An 18,187-nucleotide genomic window follows, 5' to 3' on the forward strand; every position below is an offset into this window, starting at 1 on the left:
ACGGGGTTTCACCGTGTTAGCCAGGATGGTCTCTATCTCCTGACCTCGTGATCCGCCTGCCTCGGCCTTCCAAAGTGCTGGGATTACAGGCATGAGCCATTGCACCCCGCCGAGAGGGGTGGTTTCAAATGGGGGTTGATTAGGAAGGGGCACAAGGAAACTTTTGGGGGTGTTGGAAATGTACTATATCTTGATATGCATTTGTTAGAACTCATTAAATGGTACACCTAAGATCTGTGCATATCACTGTGTTTAAATTAAAGTTTAATTTAAAAAAAAATAGGGGAAGGATATGAGGAGGTATACATTGATCCAAGGGCATTCTCCTACATAAGCACAATACAGTTATCACACTCAGAAAATTTAACATTAATGCAGCATTACCATCTAGTATGCAGTTCACATTCAGATATCCCAGTGTCTTGAAATTTGCAGAGAGTAGATCTTAATTGTCTTCACACTACCCATCTCACACTCTCCCTCTCATGGTAACTGTGTGTGGTGAAGGATTGGTTAATTATTATTATTATTATTTTTTTTTTTTAAGACAGAGTCTTGCACTGTCTCCCAGGCTGGAGTGCAATGGCACGATCTCGGCTTACTGCAACCTCTGCCTTCCAGGTTCAAGTGATTCTTGTGCCTCAGCCTCCCAAGTAGCTGGGATTACAAGCGTGCACCACCATGCCCGGCTAATTTTTGTATTTTTAGTAGAGACGGGGTTTCACCATGTTGGCCAGGCTGGTCTCGAACTCCTGACCTTGTGATCCACCCGCCTTGGCCTCCCAAAGTGCTGGGATTACAGGCATGAGCTACCGTGCCCGGCCTATAGAATTTTTTATATGTAGGATTCAGTGAAAGATCAACCATTATTTTTTTAAAAGCTTCATGATGAAAATTATTCTTGCAAAATGTTAAAATCTTGAATCCTAGGGCATGTTTTCTGGCACCTGTTATTTTCAGTAACCCATTTCGTTTTTGTCAGACATACAGGGTTAATGTATGAAAAGTCAATTATGTCAAACTTATAGAGTTTATATGGAAAGATTAATGATCTTTTACAAATGCAGAATTGGCTGGATGTGGCTAATTGTAGAACTGGCCTGTAACCTGGCACTTTGGGAGGCTGAGGCGGGAGGATCGCTTGAGTCCAGGAGTTTGATTTTTTATTTTTTATTTTTTTTATTTTTTGAGACAGTCTCACTCTGTCGCCCTGGCTGAAGTGCAATGGCATGATCTCAGCTCACTGCAACCTCCACCTCGCAGGTTCAAGCGATTCTTGTGCCTCAGCTTCCCAAGTAGCTGGGATTACAGGTGTGTGCCACCATGCCCAGCTAATTTTTTTGTGTGTGTGTATATTTAGTAGGGGGGGGGTTCATCATGTTGGCCCAGGCTGGTCTTGAACTCCCAGCTTCAGGTGGTCCACCCATCTTGGCCTCCCAAAGTGCTGGATTACAGGTGTAAGCCACGATACCCAGCATTTTTATTTATTTATTTATTTATTTATTTAATTTATTTATTTGAGATGGAGTTTCACCCTGTTGCCGAGGCTGGAGTGCAATGGCACGATCTTGGCTCACTGCAGCCCGCACGTCCTGGGTTCAAGCGATCCTCCTGCCACAGCCTCCCAAGTAGCTGGGAATACAGGCATGTGCAGCACACCCAACTAATTTTTGTATTTAAGTAGAGTCAGGGTTTCATTATGTTGGTCAGGCTGGTCTCGAACTCCTGACCTCAAGTGATCTGCCTGCCTCGGCCTCCCAAAATGCTGGAATTACAGGCTTGAGCCACTGCACCCGGCCAAGCCCAGGACTTTGAGACCAGCCTGGGCAACAGACCAAGACCCTGTCTGTACAATAAAAATTATGCAGTATTAGAATAGCAAATCTTACTCTTAAAAGTTTTGTTTTCCTCATTGTTTTTTTACTGAAAATGCATGGCTTTAGAAACTTCTGGGTAGTCTGAATTGCAGACAAGCAGGCCCTATTCCTGTTTGTTTAACTAATGAGATTTGTAAACAGTACTTGGTTTCCCCAGACTCTAGGACCTAGAGGAAAGAAATTTTGATTTAGCTCTTGGTAAAGCATTTAGCATCTAATTTTTCTTTTTCATTGTTATTTTCTTGATCACAGAAAACAACACATGTTAATAGTAGAAAATACCCACAATTGAAGAGAATATAAAGCACTTAATAAAATTCTACCACCTAGGCCGGGCACGGTGGCTTACACCTGTAATCCCAGCACTTTGGGAGGCTGAAGTGGGGGGATCACCTGAGGTCAGGAGTTCAAGACCACCCTGGCCAACATGGTGAAACCCCATATCTACTAAAACTACAAAAATGAGCTGGGCGTGGTGGCAGCCGCCTGTAATCCCAGCTGCTCGGGAGGCTGAGGCAGGAAAATCGCTTGAACCCAGGAGAAGGTTGCAGTGAGCCGAGATCATGCCGCTGCACTCCATCCTGGGTGACAGAGCGAGACTCTTGTCTCAAAAAACAAACAAAAAACCTGCCACCTAGAGATGGTGGTGGCCAACAGCCTAGCAAGAATTTCTCTTGCATTTTTCTGTGCAAACACATTCAAATTTTCATTTTTTAAAAAAGATGATAGAATCATACTGTATGAATTTAACTGCCTAATTAGCTTGTTGTATCATCGTTTCTCGTCATTAAATGCTCTACAGCTTTCTTTTAAATGGCTATCTGTGGTAGTGTTCCTTGAAGGAAATACCTTAAAATTTTTTGTTTTTAAACTTTTATAGTTGTGGGAATGTAATACAGTGAATGCATAGGACACAAATGTTCAGCTCAATGAATTATTATAAAGTGAACACCCTGTAACTGCCACTTAGATCACGACATCGAATATGGCCAGCAGCCAGGAGCACCTCCCCTACCCCCCACTGCTCCTTCCCAGTCACAGCCCCATTCTTCCCGCTGAAGGTAACTTCTGTCCTGACTTTATGAAAGTTATTTTCTTGCTTTCCTTTAGATTACCTACCCGTCTTTGCATTCCTAATGCTGTAGTTTAGTTGAGCTTATTTTGAACTTTTCACAAACGGAATCATCAACTATGCATTATTTTGTATCTGGCTTTCATTCACTATTTTGTTTTTAATATTCATCTATGTCATTAGTAGCTATAGTTCATTCATTTTTTGTTGCTGTATAATCATCCATTTATTGAATGTACTACAATTTGATTCTGCCTTTGGCAGCTACTTTGATTGTTTATAATCCAGATTTCAAATGCTGCATCATGAACATGTGGGTTGTGATTTGTGTGGATGTGCATGTACTTCTCTAGGGAATCCAAGCCTAGGAGGGACGTTGCTGGGTCAGAGGATATTTGTATCTTCAACTGTACCAGATAAGGCCAAATTATATTCTCGAATGCTTGGATCCGTTTTCAGTGTACTTCTTCTACTCCTAATTAATGCTACTTGATATTGTCAAACTTTAATTTTAGGCATTCTGATGGATGTGGTAGTATTTCATTGTGGTTTTAATTTGCATTATTTTGCATTTTCCTTATTGTTAGTGAGATTAAATACCCTTTTATATGTTTTGGCTACTTCAGTATCCTCTTGTGCAGTGCCTAATTCACATCTTTTATTTTTCTTCTGAGTTGCCTCTTGCCCATTGATTTATGTTTGTTCCCCCCCTCCCCCCGCCCCCGAGAAGGAGTCTGGCTCTGTCACCCAGGCTGGAGTACAGTGGTGCAATCTTGGCTTACTAACCTCTGCCTCCTTCGTTCAAGTGATTCTCCTGCCTCAGCCTCCCAAGTAGCTGGGACTACAGGTGTGCGCCTCCACGCCCAGCTACTTTTTATATTTTTAGTAGAGACAGGGTTTCACCATGTTGACCAGGCTGGTCTTGAACCCCTGACCTCAAGTGATCCATCTGCCTCGGCCTCCCAAAGTGCTGGGATTACAGGTGCAAGCCACCGTGCCCGGCCTGATTTATAAATGTAGTCTAAATACAAGTTCTTTATTGGTTATGTAAGTTGCAGATATCTTTTTCAGCTCTGTAGGTAATAGTGTTTTTTGATGAATAGGAGGTCTTAATTTTAATGTAGTTTAATTGATTTGTTTTCTCCTTTGTAAGAATTAATATTTTTCATGTCTTGTGTAAATCTTGTACTGGGATAAAAGATACATACATATTTTTTAGGTTTTGGCTAATAGTTTTCCGTTGGCAGCATGTGAACCTTTTTATGCCATTTTTACTTTCATCAAGAGTGTATGTATGATTTTCTCATACTCTTGTCAGAACTGGAGATTTGGGGTCAACTTTGCCGGTGTAATAGACTTTCTTAATTCATTAAGGAGTATTTTATCTTAGTTTGCCCATGAGAGAAGAGAGATTAAATTTGTTTTATTATACCAAGAACATGACAGTCAATAAGCATAACTAAAAATATTATTTAGCTTTTGATTCTGAAGACCATGTATGCCCAGTTAAGGAAAAGAGGTAAAGATCTAGAAAACTGTTTTCTTTTTTCTTTCTTTCTTTTTTTTGAGACGGAGTCTTGCTCTGTCGCCAGGCTGGAGTGCAGTGGCGTAATCTCAGCTCACTGCATCCTCCACCTCCCGGGTTCAAGCGATTCCCCTGCCTTAGCCTCCCGAGTAGCTGGTACTACAGGTGCGTGCCGCCACACTTGGCTAATTTTTTGTATTTTAGTAGAAACGGGGTTTCACCATGTTGGCCAGGATGGTCTCAATTTCCTGACCTCGTGATCCACCTGCCTCAGCCTCCCAAAGTGCTGGGATTACAGGTGTGAGCCACTGCACCTGGCCTCTTTTTTATTAATTTAAGATACATGATTTTGGCTAAAACCAATGAAAATAAATTGATGAAACTTCAATGTAGTGGATCAAGAGACTCATGAAATTGATGAGTTAGATTGTTGTGGGCACCCATTTTAAATTTATGGTGCCTTTTTAGCAGAGTCATGACTTCATCAACTCTTTTTCACATACTTTTATTCAAAGAAGACATTCTTCTCTGCCCCAACTTATCATCTTCTTGTCTCCAACTGCCAGTATTCTCATCCACACTCTTTGTAGTTTTGAGGTGTGAGATAACTCCTAAGTTCTTCTTCGGAATGGGTAGAGTTTAATTCTGAGTCTACATCTAGTGAGTCTATTGGAAGAAGCTTTTCTTAGGAGGTGAAATTTGGGATGGAGTTCTCCTCTACACTCTAGCCCTGTGGCCACAATCTTTGGTTTAGATCTTTGGCATTTTTCGTTGGACATCTGTCATAGTGTCTACCTCTTCTTCCTGCCTCTAGGCTTCCCGTGATTGCCAGATGAAATTCCGAAAACTCAAATCATTCCTGTAGTTAATATCCTTCAGTGACTCCGGAACAATCAAATTCTTGATCACTCCACATGGGTCTTACCCATCTGCCCTCGTGCCCTCTCTAGCGTCCTGCATATTGAGTTCCCCACAAGCCCTAGTTTCCCTGAGTTTGGAATATTCTTTCACATTTGCTCATCCCACTCTCTAGAACTTCCTGCAATCTCTCTACTGCCAACCTGTCTGTCTAGTTGCTAATTTATTTTAAAACCCGGCTTAAGCAACACATCCTTTTGGATGTGTTACTTCCCTGATCGTTATTCACCTCCATGCCATCTTTCGCTCAACTCATTGAAGTTAAGTGCCCCCTCTTCTGGGCTGCCACGGCTCTCCATGTTCACCTATGTACTGTACTTTGTATTGTAAGCAGTTTAATTGACCCCCCTACTTATTTGAGCTCCTTGAGAGCAGGGCCCTGATTCCTGCTCCTTAGCACTCCACCCTCCCCAGAACTAACATAGTATAGCTTATAGGAGGCACCCTATAAATGTTTAATGAATGTTTGAATGCAAAAATGTATCTAACTTTCTTAATGATATATTTATGAAAAGAACTTGCTGAGAAAAAGGTCAGTTAGAAAGGGTTAGGAACTTGTCAGTATTCTAAATTCCTCTTTTTCAAAAGCATACGCATTTAGGAATGACTGCCTTGCTTTAAGAATTTGTAGGGTTTTGTTTACCTGAGTTGTACCTTGCTATCACAGAAGGATGCCCTGCAGTGGTCTCGCCATCCAGCTACAGTGGAGGTAGAGGAGCCAGAGGACACGGCTGATGTGGAGAGCTGTGGGTCTAATGAAGCCAGCACTGTGAGTGGTGAAAACGATGGTAAGGACCCTTTACTGGATGGGTGAGGGAGCCACAGCAGGCACTAGGGACTAAGCTTTATTTTCCTCTCTTCCAGTATCTCTTGATGAAACATCTTCGAACGCATCCTGTTCTACAGAATCTCAGAGTCGACCTCTTTCCAATCCCAGGGACAGCTACAGAGCTTCCTCACAGGTAAGGAAGAGGTAGAGCCTAGCCCGGGAGGATGAATGATGACAGGTATAAGGCAAGATCCCTCCTTCTCCTGTAGTGAGCTGTGAGTGTGTTCAGAGAGTGAAGAATAGAAGTCTGGTCTCCAGCTGTTAGTAGCATTTAACAGGGGGCCGCAGGAAAAGTGAACAGTAGGTTTGAGCAGAGTAAGTTTTTTCTTTTTTTTTTTTTTTTTTTTTTTTTTTACCTTGGCTGAGTGATTTTGTTCATTCTTTTTTTTTTTTTTTTTTTTTTTTTTGAGATGGAGTCACGCCTGTCGCTCAGGCTGGAGTGCAGTGGCATGATCTCCGCTTACTGCAGCCTTTGCCTCTGGGGTTCAAGCAATTCTCCTGCCTCAGCCTCCCGAGTAGCTGGGATTACAGGCACGTACCACCGTGCCTGGCTAATATTTGTATTTTTAGTAGAGATGGGGTTTTGCCACGTCGGCCAGGCTAGTCTTGAATTCCTGACCTCAAGTGATCTGTCTGCGTCGGCCTCCCAAAGTGCTGGGATTACAGGCGTGAGTCACCATGCCCAGCCTGATTCTGTTCATTCTTGTAATATACACGTGAACATTCAGGGAAAAGTGTGGTTAGTGCAGAGTAGAGAGAACAGGACATTGGGAGTGAGCAGTTTGAATGATAACCCTGCACTTACTAGCCTTGAGACTTTGGGAAAATTCCTTACCTGTAAAATGGGGATAGCAGTACGTTTTTGTAGCTTGGAATGATGCTTGGCACAGTGACCAGCACGTAGCTCAGTAACATTAACCCGTGCTCTTGTCAGCATTATTTGACAGATCTGGTTGAAGACGAACTTCATTTTACAAGAGAGTGAGTAGAGATAGTGTCGCCAGGGAATGCTTTTGTGGCTCTGCAGTTGACTTGGGCTCTCTTTTGTTCTCTCTTGGAACGTAGGCGAACAAACAAAAGAAAAAGACTGGGGTGATGCTGCCTCGAGTTGTCCTGACTCCTCTGAAGGTAAACGGGGCCCACGTGGAATCTGCATCAGGTATGTGTAAACTCATGGTTGTGATGCTTTTTCCTCAGGTCCTGGGGACCTGGCCGCCCTCTGTCAGCAGTTTCTGACCTAATAGTGTGATACGAGGAGAGCTGTCGGGCCACAGGCAAGAGCCCTGCCAGTGGATGAGGCCTGCCATAGGTTCTAGTGCTGGGCTCTGCTGTGTGCCTTCCTCTTTGTCTCCCAGGGCAGTCGTGAGGATTCAACGGAGGATTTGATTGTGCCAGTGCTTTGTAAAAGGTGTAGTGCTATACAAATAAAGATGGCGGTTTGGCACCTGTAAGGTGATATTTTACAGCCAGACCATGAAGTGGTGGTTTCTCTCAGCCTAAGGCTGGGAGATAGAAGCATCCCAGTATTGCTGGCAGCATCTCAGGGAGAGCTGGGAGAAGTGAGCTTGTCTGAGAGCCATGGGCGCGGCTTGTGATACTTTTGACCAGTGGAATGCTGTGCCTTCAGGGTTCTCGGGCTGCCACGCCGATGGCGAGAGCGGCAGCCCATCCAGCAGCAGCAGCGGCTCTCTGGCCCTGGGCAGCGCTGCTATTCGTGGCCAGGCCGAGGTCACCCAGGACCCTGCCCCGCTCCTGAGAGGCTTCCGGAAGCCAGCCACAGGTGAGTGGCTTGGCACTTATTTCTCTGCCTGTAAAGGGGGCCCATGCAGGCCTAGTGAGAAGATGATGTCTTCTATTCCAATTCCTTTACCAGTTTATTTTTACTTCTTGGGTGGCCCTCTGTTTTTTGTTTATTTTTACTTTGTAATTTGGTTATTTCATTTGTAGCTCTCTGCTAGACTGTGAGAACTCCTTTCAGGCAGAGATGATGCCACACTGTTTCTCGTATGTCCCTGTAGGCCTAGTCTGTGCCTGCCTTGTACTGCGTAGTGAGTGAGTGAAAACTGCTTCTGAGCTTCTCAGTGAAGAATTCCAACACCCCTTTTCTCTCTTCAGTAGCATCTTGCCACGTTTGTTCCCAGCATCTGTAGTCTCTATCAGACGCTCCCTTTTTTACAACCTAGTCAGTATGTTGAGTGGAAGCATGTGTTGAATTTTGGTGATGCAAACAAATTCAGTAGTGCTATTATCTATACCTCCCACCCCTCACCCCACCCCACACCCATTAGGGTTATTTGCAATATTAGTATGCTCTTTGCTATTTCAGGATTTAATTCTTAATGACCCACATACTGATTTTTTTTGTAGATGAAACCATTAAGAAGACAAGCTTTTGCTTCTGAGAATTAGAGTAAACCTTTGCCCATGTGAGAACTAGGTTTGCTGTTTTGCTGCTTTTCCAGCTCATCAGCAGTGCTCAATCTAAGGTCTCACAGGTCTCTAGTCCTAGTGAGTTTTTCAGATAAAAGTAACATTTGCTGAGGCTTCTGTGAGAGGTATTAGCATCTCAGTTGGCTTTGAACAGTCCTTAGTACATTTCTGCATGGAGATCATCCCTCTCCAGCCCATTCGCAGAAGGCTTCTGCAGATTTTTCTATAGTATACTAACTAGATTTACTTTTGGACAATTTCCATGATTTCTCCAGTTGAGCTTTGTGGAGCCTGTTCTCCAGCTTTGGAGGGAAGCTCAGAACCTGCCCCTTGCCTGATTTTCTGTGGGAAGGGTCCTTTTCAGGCTGTGACACAGCACGGTACAGAGTTTTGTCTGAGGGGATGCAACCCCAAGTGTTGTCCTAGGTTTGATGGCAATGACAGTAACCTGGAAAGAATATACAGGTTAGGATGGACTGGACAATTGAGCAGATTGTGTGCAGATAACTTCTGGGTAGCTTGGATGCTGTCACCAAAGTTTTCCCATCAGTTGGCATTTGTTTTTTCTTTTAAAAAGCTGAAATCTGTACCTTGCTTCTTCTTGCTTCAAAAATCATAGGTCAAATGAAGCGCAACAGAGGGGAAGAAATAGATTTTGAGACACCTGGGTCCATTCTTGTCAACACCAACCTCCGTGCCCTGATCAACTCTCGGACCTTCCATGCCTTACCATCACACTTCCAGCAGCAGCTCCTCTTCCTCCTGCCTGAAGTAGACAGACAGGTGCACATGGGCAGCCTCCCCTTTGCCTCTCTCTGGGTGGGCTTCTGTTCTCTTATAAGTTTATTTATTAGGATTTTTTCCCCCCTTGATCCTTCTAGGTGGGGACAGATGGCCTGTTGCGTCTCAGCAGCAGTGCACTAAATAACGAGTTTTTTACCCATGCGGCTCAGAGCTGGCGGGAGCGCCTGGCTGATGGTATGTAGACTTGATCATCTCGGACGGCTTGCAACGCACCTGTCGTGTGGTGTTGCATGTCTCCTGGTATTTAAAACCCAAGCTCGCTCTTCTCAAAGGGTTATTTAGTATAAGACAGGCTTTCCTCATTACTAATAAATGTGGTGGGTATTAATATGCCACACAGCTCTGAAGAAATAACAGGGTGTTTAGGTTTAGACTTTCACTATATTGTATGTATATACTCATTCATCATCTCCTTTTTAAAATCATTAAAACTATAAACACCTATTCCAGTAATCATGGCATCGTCTGGAAGGGTGGAGGAAAGTACACTGTGGAGTTGACAAGCTCCACCATGCTCTGTCTTTTTAGGCATTGTCACTTGGAGTGATTGTTAGCTTCTATTAATTTAATTTTGTGGGGAAAGTGTTGAGAGGGCTCTAAGAACACCCCTAGGTTTGATGATTTGCTAGCAGGACTCAGCATATAGTTATATGTACAGGGCTGCAGTTTATTACAGCAGAAGAATACAAAGTAAAATCAGCAGATGGAGAGGCACATGGGGTGAGGTCCAGGGAAACCATGTGTTGGCTTCCAAGGTCCTCTCTCAGTGGTGTCACACAGGACACATTTAATTCCCCCAGTAACAAGTTATGACAACATGTATGAAATGTCTACTAGGGAAACCTGTTAAAGACTTGGTGCCCAGGGTTTTTATCAAGGGCTGATCATGTAGGAAGCCACTGCTTGGCACATACCCAGATTCCAGATTCCCAAAAGGAAGGCAGGTGTTCAGCATAAGCTGTATTGTTTGCATAAACAATTTAGGCACAGTGAACAATTCATATCAGTTAGGGTGGTTACGAACCCTCGTGAAATCTAAGTTCCCAGATGTCAGCCAAGGGCTGTTCTTTTAAGTAGGCCTTTCTAAGAGTAAACAATCAGGCCTACCTACTATGTTAACTTTTTATCTACACAGGAAATAAGAATGGTTCTTTTGTTTGTTGTTTTGCTTTTTCGATCAAGGAGTTGCTTGGTCTCACTTTAAGGAAGAGTGAATTTCCCTTATAGTAGATGTGTTAGCTCTGTCCCTATAAGAGCATGATGTGAGAGAGCCTTTAGAAGAGACGTGTTGTTTTAAAACTGGGAGATTCAGCTGTCCATAAGACATTAATATCCCGAATGCACTTACTAGAAGAGGTTTATTTCTCCCTAGGCGAATTTACTCATGAGATGCAAGTCAGGATACGACAGGAAATGGAGAAGGAAAAGAAGGTGGAACAATGGAAAGAAAAGTTCTTTGAAGACTACTATGGACAGAAGTAAGGCAGTTGGAGCTATGAGTCCTGGTCTGGGGTTTTGAGGGGATAGAGGTAGATGGTCTCAAAATAGCGTATACTTATGTGTTGGACAAGAATGTGGAGATTGCAGTGACACTTGGGTCATTTATCTTAATGCCATTCATAGTGAAGCTAACAGAAGTTTTTCCATGGTTAGACTGTGCACCACGCAGATTGATTTTGTTCTGAGATATCTGTGTTTCTGGGTCCATATTATTCATAGAAATAAAAGAGACATGTCCATTCTGGCTTGAAACTGATGGCTGTGATTTTGATTTGCAGGCTGGGTTTGACCAAAGAAGAGTCATTGCAGCAGAACGTGGGCCAGGAGGAGGCTGAAATCAAAAGTGGCTTGTGTGTCCCGGGAGAATCAGTGCGTACACAGCGTGGTCCAGCCACGCGACAGCGAGATGGGCATTTTAAGAAACGCTCTCGGCCAGATCTCCGAACCAGAGCCAGAAGGAATCTATACAAAAAACAGGAGCCAGAACAAGCAGGGGTTGCTAAGGATGCAAAATCTGTGGCCTCAGATGTTCCCCTCTACAAGGATGGGGAGGCTAAGACTGACCCAGCAGGGCTGAGCAGTCCCCATCTGCCAGGCACATCCTCTGCAGCACCCGACCTGGAGCGTCCCGAATTCCCAGTTGAATCTGTGGCTTCTCGGATCCAGGCTGAGCCAGACAACTTGGCACGTGCCTCTGTGTCTCCAAACAGAATTCCTAGCCTGCCTCAGGAAACTGTGGATCAGGAACCCAAGGATCAGAAGAGGAAATCCTTTGAGCAGGCGGCCTCTGCATCCTTTCCCGAAAAGAAGCCCCGGCTTGAAGATCGTCAGTCCTTTCGTAACACAATTGAAAGTGTTCACACCGAAAAGCCACAGCCCACTAAAGAGGAGCCCAAAGTCCCGCCCATCCGGGTAGGAGACTGTTTGATTCCTGGCTGCCCTGGAGCCAGGTTTTCTTTGAGGGTCATGAGATTATAGAGCCCTTAACTCTGGGGCCCTGAAGTTAATTATGTGGGAATATAGAGCTTTTTATGAGAGGTTTGCTTGAGACAGCCTTCAAGTTTAGTGAGATAGGTTCTTTTCTTCCTCACTTTTTTGTTCACTCTGTTGAAGTTATCTTGAGAGGTCAAAATCCTTTGGGGTTTTAAAATCTTTTAAAGATAGCGTTAGATTCTTTGCTGTAGTGACTCACACAGTCCCACCAGAAATTAAATTTAGAAGTGTGGCATATAACAGCCCTTGAGCAGAATCTTCTCTGAATGGTGTGTTATGGCAGCCATTTTACTATGATGATTTCATTGTTTTAAGGAAATTATTTGATTCTGTATGCCATGACCCTTAAGCTACTAGAATCCTTGTTTTGCTTTACAGCCCCTAGGTCAGATCACCCAGTCAGTTAAAACTATTTTCTAATTCTTTTTTTGCAGATTCAACTTTCACGTATCAAACCACCCTGGGTGGTTAAAGGTCAGCCCACTTACCAGATATGCCCCCGGATCATCCCCACCACGGAGTCCTCCTGCCGGGGTTGGACTGGCGCCAGGACCCTCGCAGACATTAAAGCCCGTGCTCTGCAGGTCCGAGGGGCGAGAGGTCACCACTGCCATAGAGAGGCGGCCACCACTGCCATCGGAGGGGGGGGTGGCCCGGGTGGAGGTGGCGGCGGGGCCACCGATGAGGGAGGTGGCAGAGGCGGCAGCAGTGGTGATGGTGGTGAGACCTGTGGCCACCCTGAGCCCAGGGGAGGCCCGAGCACCCCTGGAAAGTGTACGTCAGATCTACAGCGAACACAACTACTGCCGCCTTATCCTCTAAATGGGGAGCATACCCAGGCCAGAACTGCCGTATCCAGAGCTAGGAGAGAGGACCTGCCTTCTCTGAGAAAGGAGGAAAGCTGCCTACTACAGAGGGCTACAGTTGGACTCACAGATGGGCTAGGAGATGCCTCCCAACTCCCCATTGCTCCCACTGGGGACCAGCCATGCCAGGCCTTGTCCCCACTGTCCTCCCAAACCTCAGTAGCTGAGAGATTAGTGGAGCAGCCTCAGTTGCGTCCGGATGTTAGAACTGAATGTGAGTCTGGCACCACTTCCTGGGAAAGTGATGATGAGGAGCGAGGACCCACCGTTGCCGCAGACAATGGCCCTATTCCGTCTCTAGTGGGAGATGATACATTAGAGAAAGGAACTGGCCAAGCTCTTGACAGTCATCCCACTATGAAGGATCCTGTAAATGTGACCCCCAGTTCCACACCTGAATCCTCACCGACTGATTGCCTACAGAACAGACCATTTGATGACGAATTAGGGCTTGGTGGCTCATGCCCTTCTATGAGGGAAAGTGATACTGGACAAGAAGACTTGAAAACCAAGGCTCTTGTTTCTAACAGTTCTGTGCATTGGATACCCATTCCATCGAATGATGAGGTAGTGAAACAGCCTGAACCAGAATCCAGAGAACATGTACCATCTGTTGAGCCCCAGGTTGGAGAGGAGTGGGAGAAAGCTGCTCCCACCCCTCCTGCATTGCCTGGGGATTTGACAGCCGAGGAGGGTCTAGATCCTCCTGACAGCCTTACTTCACTCTGGACTGTGCCATCTCGAGGAGGCAATGACAGCACTGGCAGTTACTGTCAACAGGTGGACATTGAAAAGCTAAAAATCAACGGAGACTCTGAAGCACTGAGTCCTCACAGTGAGTCCACAGATACAGCCTCTGACTTTGAAGGTCACCTCACGGAGGACAGCAGTGAGGCTGACACTAGTGAAGCTGCAGTGACAAAGGGATCTTCGGTGGACAAGGATGAGAAACCCAATTGGAACCAATCTGCCTCACTGTCCAAGGTGAATGGTGACGTGTGTCTGGTTACAAGGACAGATGGGATGGTTGCTCCTCAGAGCTGGGTGTCTCGAGTATGTGCGGTCCGCCAAAAGATCCCAGATTCCCTACTGCTGGCCAATACTGAGTACCAGCCGAGAGCCGTGTGCCTGTCCAGGCCTGGGTCCTCAGTAGAGGCCACTAACCCACTTGTGATGCAGTTGCTGCAGGGTAACTTGCCCCTAGAGAAGGTTCTTCCACCAGCCCATGATGACAGCATGTCAGAATCCCCACAGGTACCACTTACAAAAGAGCAGAGCCGTGGCTCCCTATGCATGGGATCTTTACATGGTCTTGGAAAATACAGTGGCATGGTTGGTGGAAGCAGCCCAAGTTCTTTAAGGGCTTTGAAGGAGCCTCTTCTACCAGATAGCTGTGAAACAGGCACTGGTCTTGCCAGGATTGAGGCCACCCAGGCTCCTGGAGCACGCCAAAAGAATTCCAAGGCAGTCCCAAGTTTTGACTCCCTCCGTCCAGTGACAAATCCCATTACATCCTCTAGGAAACTGGAAGAAATGGATTCCAAAGAGCAGTTCTCTTCCTTCAGTTGTGAAGATCAGAAGGAAGTCTGTGCCATGTCACAGGACAGTAATTCAAATGCTGCTCCAGGCAAGAGCCCAGGAGATCTTACTACCTCGAGAACACCTCGTTTCTCATCTCCAAATATGATCTCCTTTGGTCCGGAGCAGACAGGTCGGGCCCTGGGTGATCAGAGCAATGTTACAGGCCAAGGGAAGAAGCTTTTTGGCTCTGGGAATGTGGCTGCAACCCTTCAGCGCCCCAGGCCTGCGGACCCGATGCCTCTGCCTGCTGAGATCCCTCCAGTTTTTCCCAGTGGGAAGTTGGGACCAAGCACAAACTCCATGTCTGGTGGGGTACAGACTCCAAGGGAAGACTGGGCTCCAAAGCCACATGCCTCTGTTGGCAGCGTCAAGAATGAGAAGACTTTTGTGGGGGGTCCTCTTAAGGCAAATGCCGAGAACAGGAAAGTTACTGGGCATAGTCCCCTGGAACTGGTGGGTCACTTGCAAGGGATGCCCTTTGTCATGGACTTGCCCTTCTGGAAATTACCCCGAGAGCCAGGGAAGGGGCTCAGTGAGCCTCTGGAGCCTTCTTCTCTCCCCTCCCAACTCAGCATCAAGCAGGCATTTTATGGGAAGCTTTCTAAACTCCAGCTGAGTTCCACCAGCTTTAATTATTCCTCTAGCTCTCCCACCTTTCCCAAAGGCCTTGCTGGAAGTGTGGTGCAGCTGAGCCACAAAGCAAACTTTGGTGCGAGCCACAGTGCATCACTTTCCTTGCAAATGTTCACTGACAGCAGCACGGTGGAAAGCATCTCGCTCCAGTGTGCGTGCAGCCTGAAAGCCATGATCATGTGCCAAGGCTGCGGTGCGTTCTGTCACGATGACTGTATTGGACCCTCAAAGCTCTGTGTATTGTGCCTTGTGGTGAGATAATAAATTATGGCCATGGGAAACATTGTATATTTAGTGTGTGTATTTTGATAATGATTGATCTTAAATCTGTATACAGAATATCATTGATACAATACTCTTTTTAGGCAGGAGCACTCTTGCCTTCCCCCAAAATTTATACTGCTAAAGCCCTCTGTCACTTGGCGACCCTTCTGGTCTTGCTGGCGGGGTTTCCTGGGTATAACCCATTGGGCTGCCCAAGGCCAGCCAGCCAGCCTGAGCTCTCCTGCAAGACAGAGCCTGATGTGGCACAGAGTGGGATTGCGGGGTGTGGGGGGACTGCCTGACTCCCAGAGGGACTTGAAACTGAAGCAAGAAGGTTGCATTCTCCACCAAGGGAGTTAACCTACCTGAACTAAGTAGAAATGCCAGTCTTCCACTGCCCCTTCCCTGCCATCTTTTCTTCTGCTACTTTGGGGAGTTGATGGCCAGGAAAGAAGCCAGCACAGGGTTAAAGTAACTCCTGGCATTGCCCACCAGGGGGCTGGTGCACCTGCTGACCTTAGGGTCACAGTTGAGTCATTTGCCAGTTGACGGAGCAAGTTTGACCTTGGTTCTGTTGCTGAAGCAAATTTGGAACTTTTGTGTCTCAGTGTGATCCGCTAACCCACAGGATCATTTGGAACCTTGAATAGCTCTGCTTGGACAATGGGGTTGGGGAATAGGGTTGTCTTTCCTATGAAAATGCCATCTGTAGACCTTGTGAGTCAGCCATCCAGACGTTTGCAGGTGAATTCCTCTGCTTGACATCCTCCCTGTCACTTTGGACCCTATGGGAGTGGGCATCTCCACGCACCTGTGTATGTGAAAGTCATTTTACATTTCAAAGCTGTGTGTGTTTCTTATTTTTATATTTTTAACTCTTTATTCTTGGATGTATAAAGTGAATTTTTTGGCTTCTGTAAGTATGCTCTATGCACCTCTAATGTTTTATCATGTATTTATATGTTGTACACAGTACTGGCTGATTCTGTAAATGGATGTATTGTACAGAGAACATGAACGTCTCTTCCTGATTTTACATCTTCAGCATCATTGCATTAAAGTGGTGCAATCTCCTTCTCTACACCTGTTGTCAGAGCCACTGAGTGCTGTGCTGCTCGACATGAGGGTGAAATGATTGACTTGTGACCTGCCAGGTTGCCTGATGCCCTGTTGGGTCACCGGCTGGACCTGCTGCAGCCTGCAGAGCCACAGTCAGCCTGTCCACACGCCACCGAGCAAACGCATCTTGCTTTTCACATCTCTCCTCCTACAGCCTTAATGGCTGCTCGCTGCCATATGTGACAAATCACCACCACCAGTGTTAAGTGCTTCTGGATTCATGGGTGAGTTCCCTGGGCAGCCCCCAGGAAGGCCTTCCAGATCTGGCTCCAGGGTCACCACCTGTCACAGCAATACCTGGGACCATGCTCTCCTGGGACTGTGAGGCTCCTTTTGACGTACTTTTGACATCAGGCAGGTTTGGGAAGAAACAAAGCCATGCCTGCTCCTGCCTCTCTCCCAACATGTTTCCAGCAAGTAGATGCCCCTGTGTGTGTTTTCCCTTGCCTTGTTTCCTGCCTTATATCTTGTATTTCGACTTATTACAGAGTTGAGGGTTCTTGCTTAATTTAGGTCAAGTATAAAATTTGTATGACTTCAAGTCTCATTTTATCTGAAAGGTTTTTTTCTCATTTAATCTGATGTGGCATTTTCGTCATCTGAAGCATGAGTGACAAGTTGGGAATGATGTGGTGATTTAGAATGCAGTATTGGCCAAGTCCAAGTTGTCAACTTAAGCGTCTGTTTACCAAAGACCGGGAACAGGGGCCCAAGCATGTCCAGTCCTCTTCTTCCCTCTGCTGGAACCTTTGGGGACACTCAAGGGTACAGTCTGACACTGATCTGGTCCATGGGGCTGCCCAGAGAAAGCACTGCTTCTGTATGTCTCTTGTGGTATTGGAACAATAAACCCGTACAACCTGCAGTTGTGGTCTCAGTCATCTGTGGCTGCCTCGCTGGTGTGGGAAGGTCAGCTGGAGTGCTGAGCTGAAAGGGAAGGAGTAGACGCCAGCTCTCCTCACCTTGGCTCTGGAGCTACTGTTCTTATTATACTTGGAGCTCTTCTTTTGGGAGATTAGTCCAAAAGGAATGACTTGGCAGCTTCACTGGTCTTTAGCCATTGATGACTTGGCGGACTTCACCACATAGACTGCAGTCAGCAATCTACTGAGAGTAATGAGAATGTTTCCCCTTGGGAGTGCGAGTCACAAACTGTGACATCCCTCTGCAGCAACTCATCCAAACAGCTTCACTGAGGTTGAGGTTGCCAAGTGGCTTCCTAATGGTTAGTGGTCTTCTGTGGGAGGGTGACTAGCTCTGACCTTGGAAAACCTTAACCACAAACACCTCTTTCTGTAGCCTTTGGTGACAGTGAGAGGAAGGTGCTGGCCCAGGGTGGGGTGTCTGATGCTGGTTGAGTGAGCCTGAGTAGATGACGTGCTTCAGGGATTGACTTCTTGATTGAGAAGTCCTCAGACGTTTCTAGAGTACGTAAATACATTGACTTTGTGCTTATCAGAAATAATTTTATTAGTATATAAATAAGCCAAAAGAGCAAAATGATGGGAGTTTAAACATATATTCATTAATTTTTTCCTGTGAATTGGAGGAAAAACTTTGTGGGATATCCTTTGGGGAGTTCAAGCTGCCATTTTGTATTGCTGCCTTTTGATCAACATGCAGTTTTGAGAATTGATGGTTCGGAGGCCCTGTAGTGACTGAGCAACTGCCTGGTGTTGGTGATATGTCCTTGTGTCACAGAATCCATTTGCCCACTTATGTCTGCAGGAGCTCAGAATGCATTACGGTCCCAGATCGGGACCTTCCAATGCCTGT

The 18,187-nt window shown here is 45.8% G+C and overlaps 1 protein-coding gene across 6 annotated transcripts in view; it reads left to right on the top strand.

Moving 5' to 3' along the window:
• ASXL1 (ASXL transcriptional regulator 1) overlaps positions 1 to 17,276 on the top strand; it is an 81,191-nt gene extending 63,915 nt beyond the window's left edge. For 5 of the 6 annotated variants that reach the window (XM_054542109.2, XM_054542117.2, XM_054542110.2 and 2 more), the window contains 9 exons: positions 6,060 to 6,180; positions 6,257 to 6,354; positions 7,287 to 7,380; positions 7,849 to 8,001; positions 9,271 to 9,434; positions 9,533 to 9,629; positions 10,828 to 10,933; positions 11,234 to 11,867; positions 12,383 to 17,276. In XM_054542109.2, coding sequence (XP_054398084.1) covers positions 6,060 to 6,180; positions 6,257 to 6,354; positions 7,287 to 7,380; positions 7,849 to 8,001; positions 9,271 to 9,434; positions 9,533 to 9,629; positions 10,828 to 10,933; positions 11,234 to 11,867; positions 12,383 to 15,289 — 4,374 coding nt within the window. In that variant the 3' untranslated portion in view covers positions 15,290 to 17,276. The remainder of the gene's footprint in view (positions 1 to 6,059; positions 6,181 to 6,256; positions 6,355 to 7,286; positions 7,381 to 7,848; positions 8,002 to 9,270; positions 9,435 to 9,532; positions 9,630 to 10,827; positions 10,934 to 11,233; positions 11,868 to 12,382) is intronic. The other variant, XM_054542112.2, reaches the window with a different exon arrangement.
• The last annotated feature ends 911 nt before the right edge of the window (positions 17,277 to 18,187 follow it).

Source organism: Pongo abelii, chromosome 21 (genome assembly GCF_028885655.2).
Source record: "Pongo abelii isolate AG06213 chromosome 21, NHGRI_mPonAbe1-v2.0_pri, whole genome shotgun sequence".
In the NCBI taxonomy this organism is placed as follows: Eukaryota; Metazoa; Chordata; class Mammalia; order Primates; family Hominidae; genus Pongo; species Pongo abelii.